This window comes from Oryza sativa, chromosome 2, assembly GCF_034140825.1.
Source record: "Oryza sativa Japonica Group chromosome 2, ASM3414082v1".
Lineage (NCBI taxonomy): Eukaryota > Viridiplantae > Streptophyta > Magnoliopsida > Poales > Poaceae > Oryza > Oryza sativa.
The window spans coordinates 8835436-8858435 of NC_089036.1; the positions used below are offsets into that span (position 1 = coordinate 8835436).

Below are 23000 nucleotides of genomic sequence, written 5' to 3' on the forward strand. Positions count from 1 at the left end.
CTCTGTATTAATGAAGAGCATAATAGTCTTCTAATGTTTTGCTTGGAATGACTTTGACTCTCTAAAAGAACCGTCTTTTGGGGACGGAGGGATTATGTGAGTATGTGACGGTGTTCCTAATTAACTAAAGCAATTCGCTAAAGTATTTAATTAAGAAGATTGAGCTGAAAAAAAACCAAAAAAAAAAGTACTCTTCATTAAAGCCAAGACCGATTACATAATCTGATCAGCACGGACGGTTAACTCACTAGGTAGATTAGATGTATCCTCCAGGTTTCCATTTCTGCCATGCACTTTGAATCCCGGATTTCATCTTGGGTAAAATTCACATCAAGCAAGAGGCCAAATAGGCACCACTTTCTTTACAATTTACATGGTTCAACAATTCTAATATATCAAAATTCAGAGTAAAAATAAGTTCACATGTGTTATGTCGACAGATGGTCCAGTACATAATAACAAGTTGAACAAAATGATAGGCAAAAAGGGAAGACTATGAACTATGGTATATATGCGCTAACCAATCTCTCGTGTGCTTGCTCTTCCCAAGTTTCTTTGGAGCAAATGCAAAGCAAGCTGAAAAAAAGGGCTCATCGATCACTCTCAGGAAGAGATCTTCAAAGTTCTCTGCCATTGCATAACCTTTCAAGGCCATTGGAACTGCAGAAGCACGTGTAGATGCTACATACCATGAGATGGATCAGGAAAGGAACTAATTCTCTACACAAAATAGCAGTGTGCCGGTTTTGCATTTGTATGCTGTCCAGAAGAAAAAGTCTCATCTGTAAAAGAGGTAAAATTTTCTGTGTGTACTGAGAAGGTTTATCTTTTCTCAGCTTGCAACCTCAACAGCCTCAGCTTCTCCATCACTGTAGTCTGCCCAGGACTTTGGATTTTCAGTCACGGCTGAACCATCTTCCGGGGTAATTGCACCATCTCCATCACCTTTGGAAGCTTCGGTTTGCTCAGGCTCCCCTTCGCCGTCTTTACTTTCCACATGGTTCTTGCCATCAGTGTCCTGTTTTTCACTCCCATTTTCAGTATCGACCCCACTGGTTGTATCATTTCCTTCAGGACTGGTCTGGCTAATTTCAGAAACTTGTGGAGATGCAGTTGCAGGTGATTCTACTATACTGTCTGAGGGAGAAGGAAGGCCATGAGGTGAAGCTTCAGTGCCACCTGGTGATGCTAGAGGTCCGTTTGGAGATGCTGGGTTGCCATTAGGACTCCGAGATTGACCTGGCACAAACTCGGCTGCGTTAGGGTTCATCACCCTAGTGGCAAATGTGTTTGCTTCGGTAAGGCCTTCACTGCTTGGCAAGGCAGACTTGTTACGAGGGCCACGGTGACCTGATCTGTTGTAGCCTCCAGCCAACCGTGGACCATAAGGGACTCTTGCGGTTGCAGATTGGTGAGGGTGTTTACGAAGAGGGATCGACAACATCGGGGGTACATTGGCTGGTGATGGCAGCAATCCTCCATGTTCTCTGAAACCTGGAATGGCCATTGACCCAAAAGCTGGAACAGTGGAGGGATTGAATGGAGCAGCAGCAGCAGAAAGCTTACTGGCCGTCTCTTTGGCACCTGGTGAATCATTCTTTTCACTTTCAGATGGTGAAGATTTCTCATTTTCGCCTCCACTAGACATCTGTTCTTGAGCATCCTCTCCTGCATCTCTTTCATCATCATTGGAGGAAGAATCATTTGCCTCAGTCACCATAGATGCTACTTCGTTTGGGGCATTAGCTTCAGTTACTGTTGTTAATGATTGAGATGACGATGATACATCTGAGGCTACAAGATCTCTTTTCTTCTCAGGTTGTGTCTCTGATTGATTTGATCCAGCCAAAACAACGGTTTGTTCGTCATCAGGATTGGAAGATTTGCCTTCACCAGTTTCTTTGGATCCTTGGGAAGTACTATCTTTTGGTGACACTTGAACAGCTCCATCTTTCTCTTTAGAAAGGTGACCATTGCTTTCCTTTGGGGCCTTAGCAGTTTCAATATTTGCACCTGCATCGGTTGCATCCTTTTCCTCCGTTTGTGCATCATTCAATGCTTTGACAAGAGTCCCTGGTGCAGCTATTGCAACTTCCTTGTATGATAGTGCCTTCCTTACTGTTTGACTGGCAATTGGTGCTGAAGACAGGACTGCCTTGGCAGCTGCTGGGGTGGTGGCAGGGCTTGCTGACAGAGAGTTGGGATTGGAAGAATTCTCCGCACTGTTTGATGATATAGCAGGGCTGCCTGGTTTGGAATTGAAGCTTGAACTCTTCACCAGTTTCTTTGCAGTTACAGCCTCACTAGGTAAAACTCGAGGGGAAGAGAAGTTTGATGGAGCTCTTCCTTTGTATCTTCCATTCTCAGTATTGTTTAGTGCATTTGTGTTGATCTTTGCTAGATTCGGCCTCCTTGCACTTACACCAGTTTTGCGGTTCCCAGTGGATCGTCCCTTTGGAACAGCTTCTTGCCACCCTTCATCCGACGTGTACTCTTCAGTAAAATCATCTTGAGGTATACGGCTTAAGGTGTTACCTGGTATTTCTTCTTTCAGTTTCTCTTTCTGAATAAACGTTCCATTCTCTTTGACTTCAGAACTTTCCTTCTCAATTAATGAATGGTCACTTTTAGGTGGTGGGCTCCTTTGATCTTCATCATCGACTACTTCAGATGGATTTTGCCCGGCACGACCTTTGATCTATTATTCATAATGTGCACATATGAGTGACCATTGGCGAAATAAAAGAATGCCATATAGTACCAGTGGAAGGCCTTAACAATAAACATACCTTAGCGCGGGCTTGTTTCTTTTGCATTTCCTTAGCCTTGAGTTCATCATCTGGATTGATATAATCCAGAAGATCTGATACACTGAAAGAAAAATCAATACCTAAGCACAAGCAAAGACAATCATCCAAAATAGATCGATATGTAAATTTAAATAAGTATACTCTTTTCCTTTTGTAAGCCTCTACCCCCGAAATGTAATCATCATAAGGATAACAGTGACAAGCTTAGTCAGCACGCTATGGCATTTATTAGTCCATGTAGACACTTAGAGATGAGTTTTTTTTCCCTTTTATTTTTAGATAGAGGGAGAGCCCCTGCCATTTCCAGTACTAGAAATGGCAATAGTGCAATAGAGATCATTGATTCACAAATAAACAAAACTCAATCCTAACTTTTGCAACCACTTTTATGAAACAACATGGTAAAGACGAGCAATCATGTCATCTACCTCAGGTGGCCTCTGCTTGCTATTGAAGCATCAGGCTTTGGAGTACCATTACGTGCTGCTTCCTGCTGCTCTAGTGCCTTGGACTCAAAATATTCAAGCCAAGCAGCAGCATCCTGTGGAAAACATAGTTATTAGATTTCCTTGCTGCAGTAGAATGGAAAATAACTAAAGAATGAAATTGATTGGTAAGTGGAAGAACACATCACCAGGAAGCAATTTTTGTCGGCTTACCTGTGTACGAAGATCTTCCGACCCAAGCTTTGCTTGAAGTATTCGTAAAGTGGTTTTTTCATGTTGGACACTTAAAGAGTATGCTTCCATTAAAGACAGAGCAATAGCAATAGCATGGTAACTAGCAGCAGTCTGTCAATAAAAACATCAAGATATATAAGATGAGTTTTCAGTCTCAAGTTTTCTTTGGATCATGAAAGGGAATGGTTCTCATAGTTCCCAGCAAAACGAGTGTGAACATCAAAACTGATGTGGCCATGAATTAGACTACTGTATGTGTCGGAACTCAATTGAGAACTAAAACAGATAGGGTTGCAAACCTGTATGTGATCAGCACCAAGCAACCTCTTGTTGCATTTTAGAGCCTCATGAAGGTAACGAAGTGCAACATGAACATTACCCAGCCCTTCTTCCATCATTGCCACATTAATATAAGTTGCAGCAGTATTAGGATGAGAGGGTCCACATGTCAGGTGCAAAAGATATAGGGCACGATTCACATACCTGATACACAAAACAGAGCATAACATAGTTGAGATTTCCAAAGAGAGTAAATAGAACAGACTTCATAGCTTACTCATAAAAACAAACTAGATGGCACCCTAGGCATATAGCTTTTGTAAACGACAACAAGCACATACTTTAATGCCAATTCTGTATGCTGCAGGCGGTAATAGAAAACTGCAAGATCTCCATAGCTTTTCATTGTATCTGGATGATCTAGTCCAAGTTCTCTCTCATTTATATCTAAAGCCTTCTGTTGATAGATTGTTGCCTGGTAAAATAGAGAGTGAACATTTATAAAGCCAGTCTTCACAGCACTGGATAGTATGTATGTATGTATGTATGTATGTATATGTATATATATGCATATACAAGTTAAACCTTCACTCAAAAAACTACGAGTTAACCCCTTGACAAGTGTATATTTCAGTACTTCATGTAACATGAATGAGAAACATTTTGCATTATATTACACTTAAGCAGCTTACAGTCACAATTTCCACATGATCATCATATTAACTGTTGTTCAAAATAATTCTGCATGATTCCCATTCATCGTACCCAAGATTTGTCTAGAATCAGAATTCAACTTTAACAATATTTGCACAGAAGACAATATTTGCAATATTACATTCTACAGAGCAATGTATAAAATAACTACTGGCTTAAATCCCAAAAAGAAAATACCTGGTTGAAGTCACCAGTATGATAAAGCACTACTGCCAAAAGGCTGTATGCTCCTGCTGTCATTCTGTGATAAGGACCACAAACAGCAACAAGTTTTGCAAGAGCCTGCATCACCATGTATAATCAACAGGATGTAGTGGTCAAGAAATCATCATGATGTGTCAAGACACAAGATCAGGACTGTACCTTTGTGCCATAGTTAACAGCATCCTCAAGCTTTCCCTTGTCCAGGAAAGTCTTGGATGACTCCAACAGGGTTCGACCGTCTGCTGATGAGCATGCAACATGCTGGAGTAAAGACATCATGGTTAAACATGTTAATAAACAGGAAGTATTTGCATCTCATTCAATTACAGAATCCAAAGGGTTAAACTTTACCTTGTAGATAGGAACAATGCTGATTATATCTGACCTTCTGAATGGATGTGGCATATCCATGTCATAATCTTTGGTAACTAGCTCAAGTCCTACCTAAATTGCAGGAGTTGTCGTTCAAACCATGGTTCCAAAAATGAACAAGTGTAACCTATAATGTTGAACCTCGAGGGAAAAAGAAGCAATATTAACATCCAAATTATTATTACCTTATGGCAGATACCACGAAGGATGGCATATTTTCTTAGATCAGCACGATATTCGTCTTTCCACGTCCAGCCAAATCTCTTTACTAGAAAGACCTCCAGCCACCTTTGCCTGAGATTGTTATCCTCATAGCACTTGCCATCGTTATTTTCTTCTGGAAATGGTCCCAATAAGATATTCAAACATGATGCAACCACCTCAGCCATGTCATTTATATCATGAACAGCTGAAATAACAGCCCGAAGTACGTGCTTAAATGCTCGAACTACCATTTCATGTATACACAAGGATTGTATATGTGGGAGCTTATCAGCAAGCTCAACCTGAAACACAGTAAAATAAAGTACTTCAGTTGTCACGCTGATGTGAAATATATCTTATCCTTTTAAAACGAATGAAAATTCTTCTTAGTGGTTCAAAAAATAATAATCTAGAACTCGACCCAACTATGAAGTATGTACCACTTGTCCTAGTGAGCGCATCTGGAGTCCCCTGGTGTGCATAAAATCTGTCAATGTCCTTCCATCAACAGGGGAAAGCTCAAGTGAACCAAAATCTGCTACCTGATAACATATAAAGGTGGTGGAAAATTAATTTCTCAGTGTCTCACAAAGAATACATGTTTGAGATTGATGCCACATGAGTACAATACATTACCAATTTTGGCAGAGCTGTATCATCATAATATTTGTGCGCCATCTCAATTAATTCATCAGGTGACTGCATAGAAAAGCATTGAATCATAAAGAATAATGTCACAGAGAAGAATGATAGGAGCAGCGCCAGAGAAGCATAAACCCTGCCGACCTATAGTACATACCAAGCTAGTTCCTGCAGTAACACAGGATATCACCAGATATACTAATTATGCACCGTAAATGATATGGCCAATATGATAGATTATAGTATAAGCTAATGTGGAGCTAACTGTTCCTAGCAATATAATTCATAAATCAGTCAAGTAGTACAGAATTTGTTGTGATGTGCTGTTGTTTGGAGAAGAAGGGGCCGGTAAAAATGAGGTAATTTCTTGGGACGACATTTGAGAAATCTCCAAACAGAAATGATCAGGGAAAAACCTTAGCATGCAGTCCAGTTTCAGATTCCTTTAGTCTCTGGAAAGCAGCTTCTGGAAGCCATCTCTGTAGAATTGCCTCATTATCCTCCTTTGTGCTGGAAGAGTTGACTGTTTGCGCATCATTTGTATTTGTCGAAGTATTTTCTTTTGTGGATGCACCTTTTCCACTCTTTTCATCTGTCTTCTTCTTGATCTCCTTCAGCTGACCAAACTGTTTCCCCAGACCTTTCACTGTAGGAACATCCTTGGTCTCCTCATTTTTCTTAGTGTCGGCCTTCTCAGAAGTCTGATTCTGTAGGTGCTGCACCCAGCAAGCTCCAAGCTCCCATCTTATTGGTCTTGTTTCTCTTGGAGCTTCACATTCAAGCTTCTGCAGACTATCTGTCATTATCTTACGGACAAAATTTGTACTATATTCACTCTCTTGAGGAGAACTTTGCAACCGCTGAACTCCTCCAGATGGTTGAATACATGGTTTATGAAGCAGCATCCTTAAGCTGAAAAGAGATAAACATGATTGTCATAGATTTTATCCAACCAATACAATGGTAAAAATAGATTAAGAAAAGAGAGAAAGAATGAAATGGACCAAGACGAACAGAGGTAAAGTAAATCACTTAGGACTGATTTGGGTAAACCCATGGTTTAGAATTATCAGGTTAGCATAAGATTATATATATATATATATATATATATATATATATATATATATATATATATATATATATAAAATCAATTTTCCAAGTACTAACCTATTGACATTCAGTGCGTTGCTACCTCCTTCAGGCTGATCTTCAATGTCAATATCATGTTGTGCTAGAGAAACAGTTGTCAGTTGAGCATCTGCTGGAACTTGAACAACAGCTGTGTATCCACAATGCTTCACAACCACCACACCAAGAGTAGCAGTATCCTGTAAACTAATAAAATTACATCGACAATAAACAGGAAAATGGATAAAAGTAAACTGCAACAGCCCGTATCAAAGAAGAAAGTCTTACATGTACTGTTGCACTCTCGTCAGCAGTGATGCCCTTCAACAGATTTCTCTTAGCAAGTTCATCAGACAGCATTCCTGGAGCTTGACTTCCATCTAACTTGACATCTAACTTAGAACTTGCATCCGCTTTGTCCTTTGTGACTGTTATTTTCATATCTCCAATTTGTTGCGTGTGCAAATCTGGATTTGTGGTGTCATTCGGTGTTTCAAGTGAACTCTTGTCAGGGACCATTTGCTGAATAGCTGCAACAGCTTTAAGAACTGCAACATCTACAAATAAACTATGGAGTAGGAAAGCCTTCCTGTCTCGGATTTGCCTCTCCTCAGCTGTTTTGCAAGGCATTGCAGCCAGTATGGCAAATTCTTTTGCCCATGGCCTATGGTCATGTTTTCCATCTCTTCCCTGACCACCACCATTGCTACCCCATGTTTCATCTTCAGTTGGAAGGGGTGGAAACACCGATGGCAAATCAGCAACAGCAGGAGGGACCACCCAAGTGTTTGACCGGAATCCATAAGGAAGATTTCCAAACTGCAAGGAAATGTCAATAAAATGTGAACTATAAATCTCTCAAATGCAATTGCAAAGTTGTGTTAATACATGCAAACAAAATATATATATAGGTACATTAAAACAAGCACACTATTCAGTTTAGTGAAACAAAATGCATTAGCTTATTTCCAATTCCACGAATTCAATTGTTTCCGTGGAAAATAGGGTATGTCTCTTCAAATGCATTGACCAATAAACCTAGAAAATGATCTCTAACCTAAAGTTTAGCTTTGAAATTAATAATTTTTAAATAGTCACATATTCAGGCATGTCTGAAAATAATCAAGAAATCAAGCATTAGCAAGACCTCACCTTATTATGCTCAACAAAAGCCTTCATAAGAGCCTTGTAAGCCTACAAAATCGCACACATATTTCCACATCAATGAGATACCATTCATTAATAATCAAATCACAAAATCTCCAAGGTCACACGTACTCCATCAAACGCCCGGCTCGTCTGCTGCAACAGCCCAACAAGGGAGTGGCTGATGAGCGCTCGCTTCCCTGCTGGATAGAATCCAGCTTTGGAGGCCACGATGGTCACCGGCTTCCCACTACAAACCCTTACCTGCACACCAACACCCAATTGCAGAACGCTTGGAGAATTATACAGGTGCAAATGAGTGTCATATTGCATTTTTTTATGACATTGGCCATATTGATGGTTACGTGCGTGCTATGATAAATTAATTAATTGTAGTTTTCATATATATGAGTTGCAGTCTAATCTAATGAATATATAGTTAAATTAGCATGAGATTTTGAAACAACTATTGGCAAACCTTATCTAGCTACTCTAATGTAATGCAATCGAATCAATTAAACTAAAAAGAAACATCACATTTGTGCTATTTTTCTTCAAGCAAACTCACATCGATCTGGAAGAAGTCGTCCTCTGTCTTGTCATCAACGAATGGGCGCGTCGACCTCCTAATATCTGAAACCAATCGCATTTTCACTTAAACAAAAGTGGAAGAAAAAAAATAAATATCACCCGAACCGGCTCACCATCTTCTGCTGTTCCGAATGCGCTCAAATAAAAAAAAAAGAAAACAAAAATGAATGAGAAGAACGAAACTACTAGCACTCACAATGGAGGGGCGGGGAGAGGTGGGAGAAGGAGAAGAACTCGTAGAACTGTCCCAGCTTCGGCGGCGGGTACATCGGCTCCTCTCCTCCACCGCCTCCGGCGCCAACGCCGCCGCCGCCGCCGGCGGGCGACCCGGGGGTCTTGGCGGCGTCGGGCGACGCCGGCGGGGGCGGTGGCGGTGGCGCATCGGGAGACGACGGCGATGCGGGCTTCTGCTCGGGCGCACTCTTCCTCGGCCCGAACGCGGCGGTGCAGGCGACGATGTCGAGCAGCCGCCGCACGTGCGCCACGGCGAGCTCCTCCGTGTAGCCCTCTGCCGCGCGCCATGGGAGACGAGACGGTGAGTTTTTTATTTTTTTGCGTTTTGGTCCTCGAGAAATACGGGATTTGCTCGTTCAGACTTACCCTCGACGATGCTGACGTGGCACGGCTTCAGGGAGGCGACCTCCACCGTGTCCTTGAGCTGGGCCCCACGAACCTGCATTGGTGGCAGAGAGGGAGAAAGTACAGGCTGTCAGTGGGCACGAATCTCGAGGCGGATGTGAGCCGTTGGGATCCTCTGACCGACCTCGTGGGACAGGGAGTAGTTGGTGAGGTGGCATGTGTCCACGTGGACGGCCAGGAGCTTCCGGACGTCGAGGATCTTGTCCGTTGATATGCCCTGAACAAAGCACCACAAACACAAAATGAGCTAGGCAGCGAGTTGGCACCTACCACTGCGAATTATAAGTACCATATTTAAATTGATAATTTAGCCACACAAACAACCCAATATGAAATTTGAGATTTAAACTCGGAACTTTAACCCCAAAAATAACCCAGTCTTGTTTAGTTTTCAACTTTTTCTTCAAACTTTCAACTTTTCCATCACATCAAAACTTTCCTACACACATAAACTTCTAACTTTTTTCTTCAAATTTTCAATTTTAGCGTGGAACTAAACACAGCCCTAATCTAAAATTCACTAGGAGATTTGAACTCAAAACCTTGGGAATTGGGACGCTACTGAGGTTACTATAATCAGTAGGCTACATGCCATTGCACAAAATGGTACTATGTACTTAAGCTAACACAACCATTGCTAACTTGCTCAAAAATAATTAGGATGTGTAAATTGCCCATGAACTTTTTTGTGTAATGTTCGTATAGAAAATAAAAATTCTCATCATGTACATTTCAACGAGTGGGGTCATTCTTTGCCAGCTTTGTTAAGTTGCCGCTTATGCTCGGTCGCTCGCCATTGCTAATTAGCACAAGAAAAACACGTTTTCTGTGCAATTGAAAAAAATAAATATAGAAGTTTCTAAGAGAAAAGTGGTAGGCACTTTCGCTTTAAACAAAGTTTTTTTTTCTTTTTTTTTAAAAAAAACAAGATGAAAGTGTTGCAAGTGAAAGCTAGAGAAGAATTTACTTAATTTTGTCGTTTAACATGCAAGCACAATTAAGGCCATCGAATAGAAGGAACAGTACATATTCAGTTACAGTGGTCACTGGTCAGAATACTGGGTGGTCCATATTAATTAATTAATTACGCGAAAATATCCATGCGAGAAGACGGAGATAATACGCGCCCCGGCGCTCACCTTGAGCGTCAGCTGCGTGTAGTCCGGCGTCTCAACGGTGACGTCCAGCACGGTGGGCAGAACTGCAGCAGCATCATATCAATATTTCCACGCAAAAACCACTCACATGTTAATACTGAAACAATATGAACTTTCAAATATTGAAAGAGGCAAGCTAGCTTAATTAATTAATCCTTGCATCTGAAAATAACTTTTGTCTTGAAAACGAATTAAATTAAACCAATCATCCGAGCTGATGAATTCGATGAAAATTCAGATGGGAAGTGAAGAAGATTCAGTTAGCCATCAGTTAAGCTGCACCTTTCTCTTCCTTCTTCTTCTTGTCTCCCTTGGCCTTGTGCGGCTTGGCCTTCCCTGCCTTGGGCGCCATGGCTGGCGTCCCTCAAGCTAATTAGCTAAGCTAAGCTAATGAATTGAAACCTCTCGATAATCTCGTTCTTGTCAGAAACCAATCAAGCGAGACGGGATTAAGCGGCAGCTCTACGTTGGCCTTAGCATTGCAGAACTGCAGGTCGCTTAGCTTAGCGCTTAGGCAGGAGATAGCGAGCGAGGGAGGCAGTGGAGAGGGAAGCTAGAGGGTGAGAGGCGATAAGAGGATAAGGGATATATAGCTGCTTCTAGCTAGCTAGCAAAGCTGAGAGTTGCAGCTTCTACTAACTCTGAACCTCAAGCACTGTTTTCTCTGCAGAACGGAATAGGACAAAGGGTGAACCGGTGAAGTGTTTGGTGAATTATTTTAGTCTAAATTAATACTACCTCTGCTTTTTTAATAGATGACGTCGTTAATTTTCTGCCACACGTTTGACCATCCGTCTTATTCAAAAATACGTAATTATAATTTATTTTGTTGTGAGTTATTTTATCCCTCAAAATACTTTAAACATGATTTATATCTTATACTTCTGCATAATCTATTATATTATTAAAACAGCCTTAAATGAAGGCACCACTTTGCCGCCGTGGGGGCTAGAAATTCCCACATTAATCGGAGAAAAAGAAAAGGAGAGTCCAAATAGAAATACAATTTAAAAATAGCTGAATTCGGAATTAAAAATAAGTAATATTGAAAGAAAACTCCATATAGGAACCCAATATGAGATTAATCGAAATTCAGAATAAAAATAAAATAAAATCTGAAAATAGAAAAAAATTAAGAGTCTAAGTAGGAATACAATTTAAAAATAATTGAAATTCGAAATTTAAAATAAGGAATATTGAGAGAAGAGTCCATATAAAAACCCAAAGCGAGATTAATTAATATTCAGAATAAAAATAAAAATAAAATCCAAAATTAGCAAAACGAAAAGAAGAGTTCAAGTAGGAATACAATTTGAAAATAACTGAAATTCATAATTAAAAATAAGCAATATTGAAAGAAGAATTCATATAAGAACCTAATACGAGATTAATTAAAATTCAAAATAAAAATAAAATAATATCAAAAATTAGAAAAATTAAAAGAGAGTTAAAGTAGGAATACAATTTTGAAACAACTAAAATTCAAAAATAAAAAATAAAAATATTAAAAGAACACTATACAGTATTAATTAAAATTTGAAAAAAAAATAAATTCTGAAATTAGAAAAAGAAAAAATATTTTAGTTAGGAATACAATTTATAAATAACTAAAATTGGTGAGAAAAAATAAAGACTATTGAAAGAGAAGACCATCTAAAATAAATGACGAGGTAAATTAAGTAACAAGCCTATAAAGGAGTAGAGTGGTGACGGTTGATACGACGTATAAAAACTGTTAATAAAACACCAAATAGAATCCTAATGACGATTAAAAGGAGGGACGACAGGCAGGCCATGAAGCAAACAGGCAAGACGGTTGCCGGGACTTCTAGAAAGTAAAAAAAAACCCGTTGATAATCATATTCGGTTTTTAAAATCTCAATGACAGTAAAAAGGAGAAGCAGCGGGCGGGGTGTATAAGAGTATAGTTGCAGAGCTGTTAACTGTTGGCGGGACTTCTTAAAAATAAAAAATAAATTCCAACGATAGTTATGTTCGATTTTTAGAATCCCAATGAAAACAAAGAGTAGGCGGCGGATGGGTCGTAGGGGAGTATAGTGGTATCGTTTGACGGGACTTCTAAAAATTATAAAAAATAAAACCCAACAAGAAAATAAACTCTAAAAACTACAAAGTCCAATTTCTAAAGGTTCGGAACTTCTTAAAAGGTAAAAAAACAATGATAATTATGTTCGATTTTAATATCTCAATGACACTAAAGAAGGGAGCCAGCGGGCGAGCCATAAAGGAGTACAATGGCAAAGCCGCTGACAGTTTGGCGAGACTTCTAAAAAGTAAAAAAATGAACCTGAACAATAATTATGTTCGATTTTTAAAATCCCAAACAATAAAGAGAAAAAGACAGTGGACGGACCGTAGAGGAATATTATGGCAGCGTTTGACGGGACTTTTACAAATTATAAAAACGAAACCCAACGAGACAATAAACTCTAAAAACTATAAGATCCAATTGTTTAAGATTTAAAGGATAATTAATAGAAATAATGGTAGATTGAGCGAGCAAATAAAGAAGGATATGGCAGAAGTAAGGGGTAGCAGCTGGTGTGACTTTTAAAAACTATATAATTAGAAATACGGAGATGATAAGGTTTGGTCTTTCAAAGTCTTAAGACAACAAGATAGCTATTTAATAAATTTTAAGCAAAATCATACTGAAAATATATGATTTTGCTTGGGTGTTAGCCGCTCAATTACGCGGGGCACCTAGCTAGTTTTCTTTTAATAAGACAAATGGTTAAATATGTGTTCAAAAATCAACGGCTTTATCTATTAAAAAACAGAGATAGTATGATATATAGTGGAATTTACAAAGAATTTAATTTCGTGGGGTAGTATATTTACATGTGGGCCCTAGAATAATATAATCAAACGGTGTGCCATATGCTGATATGTAATTAATATTAGACTGGTTTTGTTGTATATTTTTGTATGGAGAACAACTTTATAAGTGGAACACGATAAGCAGCTAAAAAGGTGTTTAGCATATATATTTTCAATAGAAATTTAGTGGGGTTGTAGATTTGCCATCGATGTGCCTAGTGTGTGTGAGTGTTTCATGTAAACACAATACTATAGGAAAATTTTAAACAAAAGAAGCAGTACTAAAATACTATAGGGTTACAGCGATGTTTTGTTTTGGGATTTGAATTCTTGGTAGATATAGTCAAGGCTACTATTGCATATAGCAGTGTTGGTTAATGGGTGCTGTAAAAAAATTGACATTGCAAATAAGCATTTCCTGGAGAGCAAGTAATTGAGGTGAGAATTGTGTGTGAAACTCGGGCGCTTTCTAAATAGATGTTGAAAACTTGCACGCAAAAGGAGAAACGTGATTGGCATATAATCAGTTTAGTAAGAAATGATCAATAAATTTATTTGGATTTTTCAAAACAACTTCTATATAAAAATTAGAAGAAAAAAACACACACTGTTTAGCAGCTTTAAAATCGTGCTAATGAAAATCGAGAAAGTAGCCAAGCCGAATCCTGGTTTAGAACATGGCGTAATTAATTAGTGGTTCGTGTGCTGCTGATGGAGGTAGCTAAACCGAGGCTGGAAAGGGAAAGAGAGAACAAATAATCAAGGGAGGATGGAGAGGCGAGTCGAGTTGAGTTTGTAGTTTGTAGGGTTGCGCCGCGCGCGTACGTGTGGTGAGAGCAACGGGGGGATGGAGAGGAAGGGGATGAGGTGGATTTTCTTGGAAGGACACGATTGGGGCGAACCAATGGCCAGCAGAGGCCTCATCCTCGTCTCTCCCTATCGGGGATTTCGGCCCCCCAAAATCTGCAGCGTCGCGCCGCCATGTCACCCCCTTGCGCCCCCACCCCACCCAAAATCCCCTCGTCGTCCCGTCGCGCGCGGCCGCTTCCCCTGCCCCCACAAAGGGTATGCGTATGGCCTTGGCCATACACATCTCGGCCTCCTCCTATCCCGTCCTTGGTCGCGCTCGCACTCGCACTCGCGTCGCGTCCATCCATTTCTCACCGCGGGCGCGTGTGCGGCAGCGCCCGCAGTTCTCCGCACGGACGGTGGCTGGTGGCCGACGTTTTTCACCGCGCCGGCCGCCGGGGCCCGGGGCCAGGCTGAGCGGTCGGTGAGGCGTAGGTGTACCGTTCAAAAAGTCTACCTATGCCGGCCTTGGAGCGTTGTGCTGGACATGGACATGGACATGGCCATGAAAACTCTGCCCTTCTCTGCAGCTTTAATCGAGCAGAGCAGAAAAAACGAGGCAATGCGTGGAATTCTGTGAGGAGAGGCAGAGAAAACGGAGCATCTCTCTCGGCCTCTAGACTTTCTTTTTGGGCCTGAAACCACGACGGCCCTTTGTTCCCTCGAAAGGCCCATCACGCGTCTTCCTTACGTGGGCCGTTGCCTTATCCAGCCCAGAAGGCCGGCAGCCGAAATTGCGTTCTTCTACGTGGGAGGAAAAAGTACACGAAAAGGTCCCTCAACTTATCATCAAGATACAAAATCATCCCTCAACAGCAAAAACATATATGCGGCATCCTTACTTAACAATCGGTCACAATAAATTCTTCAGTGGTTTTGATTCCGGTTTTATCCTACCTGACAGCTAAGTCAGCGTGGGATCCACGTAGACTCCACCTATCAGGATGCTACGTCATCTCTCTCCCTTCCTCCTCCTCTCTCTCTCTCTCCTCTCCTCTCCTGTCCTCTCCTCTTCTCTTCTCCTCTCCTCTTCTGTGGGCAAGCCGGCCGGCGGCTGGGGAGGAGGCCGCCGGGGCGAGGCGGGAGAGGAGGGCGGCGGCGGCAGCCTTCGCAGTGGGGGAAGCTGCCGCCGGCGGACGCGTCGAGGTATTGCTGCAGCGGAGGAGGACGACGAGGAGGAGATGGGGCTCGTGAGGTCGAGCTCGGTCTCCGCGACGGCAGTGGAGGAAAAAGCGGCGGCCGTGACGGCGAAGGCGTGGTGGGGTTGGCACTTCCCGAGCCCGCTCAAGGCGTTCCGGCACCGGAGATCATCGGCGAGCATGCCGGAGTGAGGGGGGATTACAGGAGATTTTTCCTTTTCCCTTTTTTTGGCTTCGCGTGCTAATCTTATGATTAAGTTAGACCAAACTCCAAAGCCTGTGATTTGGGCGTAATGTGTGCATATACTCCTACCAGTGGTGTTGTTCATTGTTCTCTTCGTGCTTTTGCTCCTTTTTAGAGTGCTTGCAAACGTTGTAGCCTGTGTACATCAAATTGGGAATTTTAAGGTCGCTGATTTGATCTGCACCAGGAGTTTCTTTTTTCTCTTTTTCGACACTGACGGAATGTAGATTGTGCGTTGTTTTTCTTTCAGATTGGAGTGCCGGTGGTGGCCATCGTCCTGTCCGGCAGCGCGGCGGCGCCCGACAGCGGCGTCGACGGATCGTACCGTCGGACGACGGAGGCGAGCGGCGAAAAGGCTACAACGTTCACTGGCAAGCGGCGAGCGGGTGGGCAGCAACGGCAGCGCAGCTACGCCGCACTTGGCAAGCCTCACGTTCACCGACTTGCCCTTCGCCACCACATAGATGTTGCAGTAGTCCGACGCGCCCTTCATCAGGCTGCACGGCATGGCGGCGGCAACGAGGATGCGGGCGGCGGCGTTGCCTCCGCCGGCGCGACGCCGGCCGCCGGACCTCCTCCTCTGCCCTCCCCCCCTCCCCCGGCGGCCTCCTCCCCACAGCGCCGCCCGTCGTCGGCCTCAGAAAAGTGAGAGAGAGGAGGGGAAAGAGAGAGAGGTGATGACATGGCTTACTAACATGTGGGGCCCACACGGGTCCTACGCTGACTCAGCCGCCATGTAGGACAAAACCAGGGTCAAAACTCAAAACCACCGAAGCAAACGGTTTTGTAAGCTGAGGGATTTCATATATCCGGTTTTGTAGTTGGAGGACGATTTTGTAACTCGATGACAAGTTAAGAGACCTTCGGTGTACTTTTTCCTACGTGGGATGCTGCTGGTGGACGGACACAAGACGAGACGCTGCCCATCCGAATTATGCTTATGAAACAAACTGATAAGTCAACTTGACCTCCCTCATGTCTTGCTCGTATTGAACCATCTACCTCAATTGTAAAATCGGACTTAATGTTTACGCCATAATTTGGCTCACGGTTGATTTCATTTGAGCAGGCCAGATTATTTAGAATAGTTGGTGCAATCGTTGGGTGGTGTGCTTAAGAATTGGTTAGCTTGATATGTGCAGGAATTTGTGATGCACCTGAAGGTGTACGAGTTGCTGGGGAGCTGCAGCGTTTGGATCGGCGTGGTGATGCATGTGCTGCTACGACCGGGAGTTCCTGCTGTGCATTGTGTACATGCTGGATTGATTTGATCATATATATGCATTCAGAGATTTGGTGATGAAGCTTTGATGATTGCATGCCGAATAAGATATAGTAGTATTCCATATTTTACTAGTTGGTTTGTTTAGATTGAGTAGTATACGATGCACCATCCTGTCAGGCGAGGAAGCCATCCGTGAAGTAGGAGGCCAGCCGTCACCTTACTTGGCTGTACCCACATTGCCCACATCATTGTATCTGCACCCGACTTCAATGGGGGACCTCTTTCAAGGACGAGCGTGTGGCGACATGTGCTACAGCGGTGGGTGTCGTCGCCACAGGCGATGGTGATACCCTGTGGCTCTCTCCCCGCCTCTCTGGGAGGAACCAGATGCGTCACCAGAGGTCAACGAGATCACGCTCTCGATGGAGGTGTTCCTTCTATGTGTCAGGCCCATCACTGCCCACTTCTACCCGTCGACCGCGTCCTCTGGCGCAGTGACGGACCCCTCCAGTAGAGGCGACGCCAGAGCAACACATGGAGGTGCCGCTGTTTGGGGCTCGAGAGAGGAGTAGGCTGAAAAGTAGGTCCCACTGTATTTTTTAAAAAATTTTACTCTTATCACTTAGATATGGATCCCACTTCTATTTTTAACCTCTTTAATGAATGGGTTACCTTGTTAGAACAGGGGACCAAGTCAACCTATCACATAAGCATAAATCGTTTCCCAAACCACAGAAAGAAGTCGATTTGTACCGGTTTTTGAAATTGAGGGAGACATTATACCTAGTTTTATGCTTGAGGGATGCGATTCGACTAGAGCAAGACATGAGGGAGGAAAAATAAACTTATTCTGCCTACGAATCATCTGTCTTTCACATTGGGCCAATTATCAGCACTGACAAAAGAGGCTTATACTAGCATGTTTGCATAGTTATATTTTTCATAGACAATGCCGAAAGAGAGATGATTTTTTTTTCTTTTTTAGATTACACGGTAGACGCACACGCACGCACACAACACTATAGATGCAACACTACACTCACACATCCTTGAATGCGTCTCTGATACCCGTTCCTGATCTTAACAAATTTATGTTGAAAGCCCATTTATATGTGCGTAGTACTTGTGGAAACTAGAATTTGAACTGATGTGTAAATTCATACACCCACAACTCTACCATCAGTCCATCACACCACTAGTGTTTCTCCTAAATCAGGATATGATGAACTATATATAGGTGTTTAGAGCTTTTGTGGAGCTTAATTATGGTCTAATTGAATGGACCATATTATATATGCATGTTATTTGTCTTTAAAAGAAGATTATATTGTATGTCAGAATAGAGTTTAAGTGATACAAAAGCTATATACAAGATGGAATCAAGGGGCAGGTAAAGGTTCGTGCTTTAAGGTCAAACTCGTGGTGGTGGTGGGGGGGGGGGGGGGAGGGGTGATGTTGTCCCCTCCTCATGACCACACTAGTGTCTCCTCCTCCATCATAGGGCACTCGTAGTGCGTTTCACCCATATATAAGACCTCGGAGTGCCACATAGGCTCCATGGGTTCAAAATCTGGGTTCTTCACAGTGCAATTGGCTATAGGAGTGATTTTAATTTTATATTTCACCCCTAATACTTCATGTTTCAGTTCTTATGCTTTTTCTAATTTACATAGAAGTACCAAATTACGTATTGCACACCCTAAAATCCAGAAAAGAATATAAAATCCACTCACCACCTTCTCTCTCTCCCTTATCCCCTCCCTCCCTCTCAGTTCCCACAATGCACGGCACGACGAACAGCGGTGACACCCGCTCCTCTCCGTCACCGCCGGCCACGACCCTCTTCTCCTCCAACCCAGATCAATGACCCTCCACCCTTAGTGCACCGATGAGCTCGACGGCGTGGACTCGGTGTGGGAGAGAGGGATGGCGGGAGCTCCGTGGCGCAGATCTAGCGGTGGGATGAGCTCCCCTCTCTGTCGGACCGCGTCACTGCTGCCTCTCCCCTCTCTCTCAGGCAATGACTCATGTCCTCACCATCGGATGGGGTGGATCTAGCGAGCGTCACCTCCATCTCTCTTCTCGATCCGAAGTTGTCGGATGCTGGCTGTCAATCTGGCGCTGCAGGAGAACGGCCAGGGGCAAGGGTGTGGTGCTGTTGGGCAATGAGCAGATTGGGCTGATCAGCTCCAGGTCGTCCCCACCCACCCACCCTCTCCCCTCTCTCACACACACCTCACACGCTTTTGGCCACGAGGCCATCGATAGCTTTCCTCGATGAAACTGTTTTTTTTTTTTGACGAGGCCATCGGTACTGATAACAATCCGGCCCAGGTGGGGTTGGCCGAGACCCAATAACTTAAGGTTGCTCGGACCCCAACAGTTCTTTGGCATAAGCCCGATCTCCCTAAAAGACTAGTCCAATAGGGGAAGAGTGGCTTGCTAAGCAAGGTGAGATTATTTAGAGGCTCACACGGTCGCCGCCCGACTTTAGCGTCTTTGCCAGCGGGTAATAGTGGAGGATGTCCTCATCAGATACCAACAGAGGATGCGAGGACTCCACAAAAACATGGTCCCCATCCCTTTTCTTCTCCACACATGCAATCTGTCTATGTGGACAAACAATGCCACTGTGAAATGACCTTACATTCTTACCCAACATTGAGCTTGGCGTCAAAGCAATGTTTTGTTGTGTTTCGCTCCTTCCAAATTTCGCGGTGGCTACTAATATCTATTGAATTGATATGTTCTAAGGGCTGGGCGTGAAATCCACATGTAGGTAGGCTGATTTGTAGTAACAAATAACGAGGAGAGTATATATGCACTGTTGAACGGAAAATCATGCGTGCGTTGAACTTGGGAGTCATATATAAGGACCACAATGCCCCTGCAAATGGACGAAGTTCCGTTTGTCTCCTACCTTTTGGACCCCAGCAAGAGCACTGTGCACAGCATCGCACACACAAAGCTGGCCATATCGGTGCATCGGCCATTGGGCCTAACAGTGTCACATGGCCGTCAACAAACGCCAAGCGACCCACCGCTAAAAACACAACACACGGCCGTTTTCAGTCGGCCGGCTTGTCAGCCAGGATGTGTACAAGCAAAAGGTCCTGCATATGTGGATATTAGTGAATTTCAGCCATGCATAACTTAAGCCTACCCTAATGGATTATATTCATGCTACGACATTGTCAGGTGTATAGGAATTGCTAGATATATCTTAGATGATAAAATTACTAAGAATCTCAGTCACATTAAAACCTAGCACTAGATTGAGGGAAGAAGGGGAGGAACTCACCAACAATAATGACATGAAAGTCCGCTAGAAAAAAAACCTAGAGTTTAGATTTTGGGGCGAGGGGTGACACTGGGTAACGACTACACCAGCATGAGGATGGTGGAGGCCGTAGGACTAAGAGGAGATCGTTATAATCTCTTTTTCACTCTTGTCAAGTATTTTTACTTTCCTTTTTCTAGAATAAACAAACCTTAGAGAAATAACTAAATAATTCTCTCGAGTTTTCCTTTCATTTGCTCAATTTCGTATTTACGATTTCTCCTATTTAGCTTCTTTTTTTTTTTACCATTTCAGAGTTTTCCCTTGGTCTAAATTTGTTATCATAGGATAGGTCAAATCTTATCCTAGATAGGATTATTTTGGGATGCATGTAGTAGTTTTTTTTTTTTGATAATTTTCTTTAAAAAAACAAAAGCAGTGCCCCAAAGAGAGTGAAAACTAACCAAGATGTTACAGGATTTCCATATAAGCACTTAGTTTTATACTGCATACATTAGCTAAGCACAATTTAATACAATATTTAAGCAGTTAATAAGTTTTCCATAGTCAAAATTGTGTTAGCCATTTTTTAGCAAATAAGGCTAGAGTTGATTCCTTTTCTGGTTTTTTGGTTGGGAGAAAGCTGTAATTTTATCTCGCAACTTGTATGCGAGGACGCTTTGATTGAGTAATACATTTCTTTCTTCCAAATAAAAATGCAGCAAATTAAAACCCAGGCACCCAGCCTAGAAAAAAGGCACTGTCGACGCTCACCAGTTGATGCGATGGTGACTGTGCAAAGTGCAAAGCACACCATGCAATATAATGCAACATCACAAGAACGCAGGATGATATTGGCTCTGCTGGTCCCTGCTTGATCTTCTTTGACGTCTCGTCCATTAACACGATAAACCGCTCGCTCACACAGAAGATTCCACCTGCTGCACAGTCGCCCCCACCTCAATTCCTCCGATCCGTGAACCCCCAATTCCAAGAAAGAACAAAGCAAAAAGTCTTTTTCTATTTTACAAGGTAAAATATCTTTGCTCTTTCATGTTAAGGGTTAAAAAAAGAAAAGTGAATTACACTTTGTGTTAGAGGAGATAGCGCTCCAGTTTTGAGCAGCAAAAGAGCTGGAGCTCGAGTGAGCTTAGGGAGGATGGGTGGGGATTCCCTGGAGTTCACTCCAACTCCACCCGATAGATATTTGATCAAATCTCAGTCGTCTCTGTATAACAACGGTTGGGATGAACTAACTAATTCCCACTAGTTTTTTTTTCTTCATCCTAATATTTGTAACAAATCAATGAATACTATATATCTATATATCTAAAGAATATACAAACTAATTTTACTTGCATAACCTAGAAATTTCATGGTTCATCCACAATATAAAAATCATATTGGGCTTGTGGCTCTAATGTTTTAGCAATATGTTTGTGTGTATATTGTTTATGCATGTTTGCACGTACTAAATGTTTAACATAGTTCTATACATGACCATAGCTTCTTGTTTGGAGAAGAAGAGAGCGTGCAAACTTTGTTAATGTTGTTGGCAGAAACATACTCATTAGGAACATAAAAAGAAGAAAAGGTAAGTAATTTTCATTCAAGCATATGTGATTGAGGGAGTTAATTAATATAAGTTAATACGTGGCTTCATCTTAGCCATAGGAAACAATTGATGTCATGGATTTGGTCAAATCCACCTGGTGAAGTTATAGCTAACTCTAAGGGATTTGGACCCCATGGAAACCTCCCCTTTCTCGTTTTATTTGTTGCCAAAGAGCCAACTTTTTTTTAAAACTAATTTTTTTTGTTGCCAAAGAGCCAACTTTTTTTTGAAACTATTTTTTTTATATTTTCAATAAGCATGAGTAAAAACCCCTAGACGGGTTACAAGAAAAGAAAAATAACCACCAGTTGGCTGAATACACAAAGCACACGCCACAACTCGCTAACAACTAAAAACACTAACAGAGCCCAACATAAAGTGTCGATTCCAGACTTGACCACGAGCAGCTTAGGAGGTTCTGACTTTACAATCGTGTCATCGTTGCCAAGCTTGCCGCCAAGCGACATAGCAACTCTGACTTCAAGATGCAACATCGATATCTAGCACGCTGCCAATGATCAAGAGGCCTCGACATCCCACAATGGACTGCCAGAATGGTCAAGCGACCTTGATACCAAAGAGCCAACTAGAGCTTGAGCTTAGCCTGCTCTGCTTTGCTCAGACTTTGTTTGGTCTGAGAGGAGAGCAGGAAGAGACCTAAAAGATATGGATAACAGGTTGAAATAGAAACACTTTTGTTAACTTAGCTGGTTGAAAGTGAAAAGTGTTGTTAAACACTAGTCCAAGTTAAAACATTAGTAAAAAAAAGTTGTCCAATATGCAATTCACCATATTCATATATGTTATGAGTTGTTTAGAGTAAATCTTTTTTTTTTCTTGTCATGCATATGCTCACACACCACTACATATAAACATCTGAGAGTATGTCTTTTAATAAATTGAAAGCCAATACGCACATGCCTAATATTTGTAGACATCTTCTTCTATTTAAGGAAAATAAGCCTTAATGGATAGTCAAACCGTTGTACTCTTGTGCTTCTCCTATTCATTTCGGAGTAAATTAAATGAGCATAGGGAAACATCGCACTTGTGGAGGTAAATAATTATATACACACGGGTATTGCTTTTCAATAGAAATTTGAAGAGTGCATGAAAGATTACTAGTGCGTGTAGTGGTGCATCCGCACGTGTCTCTCCTATGTAAGCCAAAAAAAAAGTGAATGCAACTTTTTTATTTTTCAATAAAGGCAATCGTGTTATGTCACATTGATCATTTTAAA

General features: G+C 42.1%; 1 protein-coding gene and 1 long non-coding RNA gene across 2 annotated transcripts; one reads left to right on the forward strand and one right to left on the reverse strand.

The window, feature by feature from the left end:
- Positions 1–307: 307 nt before the first annotated feature.
- On the reverse strand, positions 308–11167 carry LOC4328917 (protein REDUCED CHLOROPLAST COVERAGE 2). The gene is made up of 23 exons (XM_015770623.3): positions 10849–11167; positions 10549–10610; positions 9534–9626; positions 9371–9443; positions 8967–9278; positions 8748–8812; positions 8312–8443; positions 8186–8227; positions 7322–7852; positions 7073–7233; positions 6322–6817; positions 5900–5962; positions 5704–5805; positions 5245–5565; positions 5039–5131; positions 4847–4948; positions 4661–4765; positions 4111–4244; positions 3790–3973; positions 3470–3601; positions 3239–3351; positions 2790–2871; positions 308–2698 (listed from the first exon to the last, which is right to left on the reverse strand). Exons 1-23 carry the CDS (start codon positions 10916–10918, stop codon positions 833–835), a joined length of 5334 nt encoding a protein of 1777 aa, XP_015626109.1. The 5' UTR covers positions 10919–11167; the 3' UTR covers positions 308–832.
- Positions 11168–15226: 4059 nt separating this feature from the next.
- On the forward strand, positions 15227–16520 carry LOC136355476 (uncharacterized). Its single transcript, XR_010739742.1, has 2 exons — positions 15227–15583; positions 15890–16520. It is a non-coding gene; the product is annotated as an uncharacterized lncRNA (long non-coding RNA).
- Positions 16521–23000: the final 6480 nt, after the last annotated feature.

What these genes read in the sequence shown, in the direction of transcription:
- LOC4328917 (XM_015770623.3), bottom strand. Translation starts at nt 10,918, where the DNA reads ATGGCGCCCAAGGCAGGGAAGGCCAAGCCGCACAAGGCCAAGGGAGAC. An exon ending in ACTACTCCCTGTCCCACGAG is followed by an intron (nt 9,444 to 9,533) that starts GTCGGTCAGAGG and finishes CCACCAATGCAG; the next exon opens with GTTCGTGGGGCCCAGCTCAA. An exon ending in CGAGCCGGGCGTTTGATGGA is followed by an intron (nt 8,228 to 8,311) that starts GTACGTGTGACC and finishes GCGATTTTGTAG; the next exon opens with GCTTACAAGGCTCTTATGAA.